Source organism: Monopterus albus, unplaced genomic scaffold (assembly GCF_001952655.1).
Source record: "Monopterus albus unplaced genomic scaffold, M_albus_1.0 scaffold115.1, whole genome shotgun sequence".
In the NCBI taxonomy this organism is placed as follows: domain Eukaryota; kingdom Metazoa; phylum Chordata; class Actinopteri; order Synbranchiformes; family Synbranchidae; genus Monopterus; species Monopterus albus.
The window spans coordinates 818,678-827,658 of NW_018127995.1; the positions used below are offsets into that span (position 1 = coordinate 818,678).

Consider the following 8,981-nt stretch of genomic DNA (forward strand, 5'->3'; position numbering starts at 1 on the left):
TGTATCTTGTGTGGCAAGCACAAGAAGAAAACACAGTCTAATCTTGACCCAAGAATTATTAACCAAGAGTAAAAAGAAGACCTGGAAACTCTTCCTCAAGATGTGTTCAGTGATGCACCAAGATTACACTATTTGAGACGTTAAAAGCGAACGAAATACTAAAATCTTGTGCGGAAATGATTGATTCCGAGGCGTTCCCAGGCCAGAGGAGAGAGGTAATCTCTCCAGTGTGTTCTGGGTCTGCCCCGGGGTCTCCTACCAGATGGACGTGCCTGGTAAACCTCCAAAGGGAGGCGCCGTGGAGGCGTCCTGATAAGATGTCTGAACCACCTCACCTGGCTCCTTGTGATGTGAAGGAAAAGCGGTTCTTCTCCAAGTCCCTCCCGGATGTCCAAACTCCACGCCCTATCTCTAAGGTTAAGACCGGCCGCCCTGTGAAGGAAACTCATTTTGGCCGCTTGTATTTGTGATCTTATTCTTTCGGTCACTACCCACAGCTCGTGACCATGGGTGAGGGTTGGAGCGTAGACTGACTGGTAGCTTTGCCTTCCTGCAACAATAGGAGTTATAAAAATATAGTGCATGAGAAAGATGATCTAGGAGGATTTGGAGAAGCTTGCAGGTGCCACCACACAACCCTTGCTCCTTCGTTACCTTGTCTCCTGTCTCCTGTCCCCTCTCCCTTCCTATGTGTGGTCTGATGGGTGAAACAGAGGCCTGAGGCCAACAGGCTGTCTCCACCATGCTTCACTGATAAGATGCACTCACAGAGTCACTACACAAGTGCCAAGAGTCACAGTAACAAATGTACAAGTGCTGTCTACACACACACACACACACACACACACACAGCAACAACAACAACCTACTTGTGATTAAAATTTACCCAGAAACACAGGGAGATGCTGCTTGTGTTGTGTGCGTGTCAGAAATGTTGATGTACGAGGGTTTAAGTGTGTCTCTGTGACGTTATGTACACCTGTGTGTGTGTGTGTGCACGCTCAGGGCTGTTTGGTTCAGCTCTCTAAGAGGATTTGTGTCCCCCCGTGTCCAAAGGGACACGCTCTAATCTCACCCCGTCACCTCACCCTCCACGACACACCCATACCTCCCCCTCATCCCTCTCCCCAGGGGAAATGTTTCAGACTCTCTGGACTTTTAAAAAAAGAAAATGATAAACTACACAGTGAGGCCGGCTTGGTACTGTGTGTTATCCTCAGAGGACACCGATCAGACCTGAAGTAGGTAAAAATAGATTTTATAAATGTTATTTAAAAACAAGATGTGGACCAGTGAGGTCCATTATGTTTACTTTGGCATTTTAGAACCTGTTGGGTCAGTGACCAACAGGAAACTTGAAGACAAAAACATTTTTAGTACAACACTTTGTCTTATTATTTGTCCTTGTTGTTTAAAAAAGACAGTTTTAGGAAACAATCTCTGAACCACTGAGACATTCTGTTAGGATTCACACAGAGCTCATAAAATGCTCATAAAATGCCTTTAGTTATCAAATAATTACGGTCTTGTCATTTTCAGAATGTAAACAGCCATTAAACAGTTAGAGTTTGTTATTTAATAAGTAAAAATAAAATGCAAATAAGAAATAAGCTACAATACGCTGAGAAGTCCAAGTGTCCCTGTCTCATCCACCCTGTTCCCAGAATGAAGAAAGAAAGAAAATATATGAAATAAAAATATTAGAGCAAGTTTTTCATTATGTCCTTTTCTTGTTCAGTTACCGACACAAATGTCTAAGTGTTGCTTCCAGAAACACAATTCTAGTTGAGCAACACTGAAAAAAACCTTTTGGATGCTATTTTTTATTTTTAAATGTGGAATGTAAACTCCCTCCGGTTGCTAAAACCCTCACATTCACCTCAAAAGCACAGAGAACATGACCTCAGAGCAGCAGAGAGGTTATTAAAAAATAATGGCGAATGCCGTAAAGTTTCAGGGTTCAGCTCAGTAACTGCACAAACAAAAAGCCGAGCCGCTCTGGCTGAGAGCGTCATCCACCTGAACCAGTAACAAAGGTGACCAATGTGAGAGTTACATGGGTTATAAATCACATTTACAGTATAACAACAGATCAACAGTTTGGTTTCAATGCATTTCTTGTAAATAACCTTTTTATTTCTTTGAGAAATTTCACTGTAAACCTTGAAATTCTATTTAGTGGGGCGTTTTTCTCCGTTCTCTCCTCCAGATATGAAAACACTTTGTTCTTTGTGTCACATTTTCTTCACATTTGTAATATATCGTCTGCCTAAACATGAAGACAGCTTTATAATATCTGAGTGATGACAGTCCAGAGACTGAACTTCAGACTCAGCAGCTGTCACCGAACACATCCATTCAGCTTCTCAGCTGGTGTGTGTGCTACCAGACCAGTCCAATCCCCTGTAATGTGACAGACAAATCCCACTAAGCTGTTAAATATTACACTGCTTTCACACTCGTATTAAACACCTTTCTACCCTTCTCACGCTCCTTCTCTCATTCTGTGTTCACTTATTGTTACCACACACACACACACACACACACAAAACCTTTAGTTTCATCTTCAATATGCAACAAAACACTACAAATGTCATTTGAAAATCTTCACGCATGCACAACAATTCTTTAATATGAAACAATCCACTGCTGGAACAAAATGTTCTCATATGACACACCTAAACCCTTTCGATGTGTCTGAACACACCCAGAGGCGTGTGTGTGTGCACTGAGTGCATGTGTGTCCTAATCCCCGGTGATGGCCGTCTTGTCAGAGTGTTATATTTGCTGGTATCAGTGTATCTTCTCCTCGCCGCCTAATCCCACCACCCCGGCTCTGATATTTCTTGACATTTACATGAATCACACCTCTTCAGATGGACGGACAGAGAGAAAGAGAGAGGGAGAGAAAGGGGAGAGAGACGTGGAGGATGACTGGAGAGACCTGGGATGCAGGGAGAGATCCAGGATGAGGGAAATAAGACCATATGTGAATCTAAAGGTCTAAGCTCATACAAAGGTAGAGTGGAGAGAAGGACGCCAGGACTGAAGGACGAATGGAAGAACAGATGGATGAGAGAAAAAGGTGTAAGAGGGGGTTAGAGGGGAAGGAGATGAAGGACGGACTGATTAGGAATGGAGCAAGGAGATAAGAAAGAGTTGATGAAAGGAGGTACAAGTAGATGGATAAAGAGGAACTAGTAAAGGGGATAAAGAAGGATGAGCTGGATAGAGGGATGGAAAAGCAAGACAAAGAGAAGCAAGAAAAGAAGGGATGGATGTGAGACAAACAGACATCAAGTGAGAGGAAAGGGGGAGGGGTGAAGGAACAACAGAATGGTAGATGTGTAAGAGGAAAAACAAATAAAGAAGATGGGAAAGTGTGGATGGAGGAAGGAATAATGAAAAAGATGGATGGATGTGGAAAACAGGTTAAGAGTGGATGGGGAGGAGTGAACAGACAAAGAAAACATTAAACAGAGGAACATAATAGAGAAAGGAGGGGGGACAGGTGGATGGAGGGATGGTAATGAAAGGAAAGAAACTGGAAACAGGGATATGAGGAGGAAGGAAAGGAGGCAAAGGGTAAAGGATGGATGGACTGATGTGGGGAGAGTGACACAAGAAGATTAAGCCAAAAAACGAATAGACAGACAGGTCAGGGAAATGGAGGGAGGAGTTGAGAGGAACAGATTGAACAGATCTGAGGCAGAGGGATGATGGAGGGATAAAAGTGACGGATCTAAAAAAAGAATAAATGAACGGAGAGGGAAGGAGGGATGGATGGAAGCAGGATGAGAAGGGTGATGGATAATTCTGTCTGCCACATCTTTTAAGATCTTCGATTGATCTTTTTCTACCTTTCAGAGAAGGAAGAAAAGAATGAAAGTCAAAAGAAGGATGGATGAAGATTATAGGACAGAACGAGAGAAAAGTCTTACACCTTGTCAGCGACATATGTTAACACAAATAACCAGGTCTTATGAGCACCAAGAGACACACACACACACACACAATATTACTCACTGGAGAATCGTTAAGGCCTAAATTAATGACCTCACACTGCACCTGTTGTTGCTACAGCGACCATATCAGCAATTAATTAATAGAGGGGAAGAGATGAAGGATGTTGAAGAAACGCTGAATTAAATCCAAAGAGAACAAAAGGTCAGTCAAACTAAATCTCCAGTTGACAAAGCAGCCTTAGCAGAAGGTCCATTTACGATCTTCTTTCTGGGCCTTTAACTCCAGTTCACTGAGGAAAACGTGAAGATGCAGAAACAGCTCACAGCAGCTGCCGAGCTCAGACGCCAACGTAACCACTTCAGTGATAACTGTGCACTGAACACGGTGCGACACAGCTGAGAGCTCCACAAACAGCCGCTGTAACCTTCAGTCTGTCCAAACAGACTCAGATCAAACCGACTTGTAACACTGCTAAGTCGAACCCACGGTGGAAACACAACTGGCACCAAGAGCAGGTCTGTGACCAGCTGGCATGCTAGTACTCCAGTATGAGGTCTGAAGAGACTGTCCTCCTGTACACAGCTGGTGTTTTACAAGAGTTTCTATCCTTAAACGTGACCAAGTGGTTTGTTCCTAAATGCAACAACATCGTCTTTGTGCCTGACCAATCATTTTTTCATCCTAACCCTAAGCTACACTAGTGTTTATCAGGCCTAATCATAACCAAGTGTTCTGTGTGGCAATACATAATGAAACCATGACGTTTATCATATTTATGACTGTTTCCAAGGTGATAGAGTTCAGGCAGCTGTAACAGATTAACATTAACATGATGGTTAGCTAGCTAGGCTGCTAGCTAACCATCATGTTAATGGCTGTTTCCATGACAACAAAGATCCGTAAAGCTTAGTAGTGCGATGTATGTTTTTGTAAACTTTGGTGGCATTGTAGGAGCGCTGTTTAATGATACGTATGAGAGGGAAGGGACAAATGACCATCTGGGTGATACAGGCCGTGCTGGCGGCGCTGGGTAAACACATCACATCATTTTCATCCACTTAAGTATATAGAACATGTTTTACTTATCTAGTCATCTAAAACATATTCTTTAAATCATGATACACTTTGTCTTTCAAGTTGACTCGTGAACGTATTTCTGCTTCCATTTAACCTTTCTGTATCACTGGCTGTTAGACAGCTGTTATAAAATGTTCAGTCATATTATCGTTGCTCCCATCATTAGCCACAGACGACGATGTATTTAGATAAATGTGTCCAAACACGTTATGCACTCAGCAGTGGGAGCCCCAGTAGCCTGCAGATCTGCAGTCACATTCAGTAGACTGCACGCCAACTCAGAGCCGGGTGTGAAATATGTCATTTGCTGCTGCTTTTAATTGCACTAAAAATGAAGATGAAGAGGATGAATTATTGATACAAGTTGGTATTTAATCTTTTGTAATGAATAGTGAATCTGCTGGTTATAAATATTGTACGAGGCTTCATAATTTGATAAATTTATTCTAATTTGCCCTTTATTTTGCCCTTTAGTCAAGGTTACCTCCATTTAAACACACACACACACACACACACAGATGTAGCTGGAAGTGTTGGTACCCTTACACCTCACTGAATCATCCTAAAATTAAAAGCTCTTCTGTCGTGCACACCTGCAGCCTTCGATTTGCAGGAGAGTAAAACAAAGAAGCTGGACTATCGCACATTGTAAAATGGCCTGAACAAAATGGTTGTTCCTCCTGAGAGGTGGTGGTCAATAAGCGCACTGTAGTGATACTTCAAGCTGGCTACGGTCTTCTGTACTCACAGCTGTCTTCAGTCTCATAATCAGTCAGTGTATCACTGTATGCATGGACATGAGGAAGAACCACAGAGGGTTGTCTGAGGAGACCAGGAAGAAAAGAATCACCAAGCACGGTCGAGATAAAGGCTCCAGAGCGTCTCCAAGCTGCTGAATGATCCTGCAACCATGGCTGCTCATGTTATTAACAAGTTTAAGGTCCGTGGGAGCATAGCCGAGCTCCTGGACACGGCTGTAAGAGGAAAACTGAGCCCAGACCAGACAGAAGGAGAGTTTGACTGGTGCAGAAGGAACCAGGGAAAACGTCCAAAAAGATACAAATTGAACTCCAAGATCAAGGTCTGACAGAAGACACTAAATGAGAGAGCTCTGGTCACAACAGCAGGGGAGCAAATGAAGCCTTTAGAGACAAGAGCAGCTTCCTCACTGTGAAACATGCAGGAGGCTCAGATCAGTTACAGGGCTGCTTCGCTGCATCTTGAATCTGTGTGGGACACAGTGAAATCAGAAGACGCTCAGGGCGTTCTGAAGAGAAACAGGGTGGCGGAGCTCATGGCTCCTCTAACCACAGTGAGGAGAGGAAAACAATGGAACCTGCTGAAGTGGCTGCAGCGCGTCCTGATCTCAGTCCAACACCTATGGACAGAGCTGAAACTGACAGCCCATTGCACCTGAGAGATCAGTCTGTCAAGACGAGTTGAAGTCTCATTAAGAGCTACAAAAAGGTTGTGTGATGGATTCAATATACTGACATCAACTAATTTATTTGTAATCAGCTTGTGTAATCAATTCTTGTAGATATTGGCATTCATGTATTTATTCTGTTAAACATCAAGTTCATATCAGCCAGTGTGGCTTGGCTCACAGGTGAACCAACAGTCTCCAGACGCCCTGGATTTACCTCCTGTCCAGGTCACAAACAACCGGATCGTGTCTAACTCTTGTTCCTAGGAAACATCGAACACTTTCAATCAAGTGGTTGAAATAATATCACAGTATTTACACTATGCTGGGGCAGCTTAGAAACAGAAGTGTTAAAATCATTAAATATAAAACTGGTCCTCACAGTGTAAAACCACACAAGCACACACCTACCCTCTGCCCTTAGTCACTGTGTCATCTGTTTTTGTTTCCTTGATAAACACACACACTTATAAACACGATGCCCTTGGCTGACCTTGCAGGCTGCCCCCCCACCTCCCGCTCCCTTGTGTGTGCGTGTGTGTGTGTGTGTGTGTGTGTGTGTGTCTGTGTGTGGCAGTAATTAGACCATGCATCTGATTGTCATTAAAGAGCACAAGCAGATAATGAGCACATAGTAAAGCCACGTTCAGGATTTTTTACTGCACAGATTATTGCTTATTTCCTACACAACACCATCAAGCTGTCGGGTGGTGGCTCTAAATGGGGCCTCGTGCTCAGATACATGGAGTTGTTTTGTTTGCAAAGCTGCAAATGATCACAGGTACAACACCGAATCAGTGAAGGGGACGGTGAATCTCAGACTGACTGAAATCATCTGCAGCCTAATGCTAAAAGTAGCCATGTTAAAAACTGGGGCGTCTTGATCTAGTTTCACACTGAGGTGACACTGCATGTTTACACTCACTTGTGATCTGAACTGGACTTTCCTCAGAAGTCTGACTTGTCTCTGGGACACTGGAAACCATTTTGGCTCTTGGATCTTGCAGGATTTGTACTTCGCTGTTAGTTTGGGTTCATTGTTCAGCTGCACTGAACAGACATACACTGAATAATTTAAAATTTCACAGAAGAGTGTGAAGCATGTGATGCTGAACCTGTTTGTGTGTGTTTGTGCTGTGAAGCAGCGAACAGAAATTATTCAGCAGGTTCACACCTCAGTCTGCTGTTTGGAGGTTTTATGGATCAAAGCTTTAAGTGCAGAGGGAGATTCACACAGATAATGAATGGACTGTTAATGCGCTGCGGCCAAGCAGCTAATGGACACACACACACACACACACACACACACACAAAAACACAAATACAAAAGTACACTTTGACTATAAGACATGCACATACACACACAAACCGCGGTGGTTCTGGTTAATGGCTGTCACTGCAGAGTGATCGCAGTGATCAGGCTGCTGCAGCTCTAATTGCAACTAAACAATGTGAAAACAACCAGTCAGGTCTGCCGGAGGATGAGAGGAACAAGAGGGGAGAGGAAGAGGGGGAGAGTGATATGGGAGAAGAAAAGAAGGGAAACAAGAAAAAGTAGTTCATGAAATGAGACAGAAAAGGAAAACGGGCAGTGAAATCTGATGAAAGAGGAATCGATTCAAGAAAAACTGGGGAAACAGCAGGTAGGAAAGAAAGGAGGGAACAAGGAAGGACAGATGCAAGAAAGGAAGGGGTTGACAAGGAACTGACTGAATGGAGGAGGGGAAAAACAAGAGGACCAGCAAGAAAATGTGAAGTAGGAAAGGAGGGACCAACAAATAAATGCAAACTAATAACCATAGAAACACATGACAGAGGGAAGAAAGACGTAGAGAAGGGAGGGAACAGAGAAAAACAAAAGGTGAATGGACCTACACTTAAGGAGAGAAGAAAGATGTAGAGAAGGGAGGGAACAGAGAGAAACAAAAGGTGAATGGACCTACACTTACTGTATACAGAACTTTTCTATGCATTCTGTGAACTCAAAGTGGGCCAACCTGGGGTTCAGGGTCTTGCTCGAGGGCACTTCAACATGTGCCCCAAACCACTGGCCCCAGGAGGACCTGCAGTGGAGGAGGGCATCTGAAAGCTGTACAGATCATGAGATGCTACTGACTTTACTTAATGCTTTGTTCAGGTGATCCTTTGGTTCAAAAAAGGTGGTTTAAATGTTCTGACAAAGTGATCTGGGTGGGCATGGTACTATTTATATACATTTATCAACAGTTTTCAATAAAAATATAGCAGAAAAAAGTAGTAGAGGAGATGTTTGAAGGAATCGTGGAAGGTTCAAGAAAGAATGAAGGCAGCTGTCGAGAAACAGAAATGTTTTAGTGGATTTTTGTTTCCATCAAAGGCCACAGACGGAACATTTTTAAACCCACACACACAGCAGCATCGAGCAGACAAGTGACAGGACTGTGACAGAAACAGGTATTACATCCAATTAGCCAAGTCCAGCCAATTAAGCAGTGGCCAGTGAGAAACCTATCAGGATGTTAACTGGCAGCCC

The 8,981-nt window shown here is 43.3% G+C and overlaps 1 protein-coding gene across 1 annotated transcript in view; it reads right to left on the reverse strand.

Moving 5' to 3' along the window:
- Window positions 1-417: 417 nt before the first annotated feature.
- LOC109966614 (A-kinase anchor protein 6-like) overlaps window positions 418-8,981 on the reverse strand; it is a 68,939-nt gene continuing 60,375 nt past the window's right edge. Inside the window, exons 15-16 of the mRNA XM_020611568.1 lie at window positions 8,419-8,532; window positions 418-550 (exon numbers count right to left, since the gene is read on the reverse strand). Of these exons, the coding sequence (XP_020467224.1) occupies window positions 418-550; window positions 8,419-8,532 (247 nt within the window). The remainder of the gene's footprint in view (window positions 551-8,418; window positions 8,533-8,981) is intronic.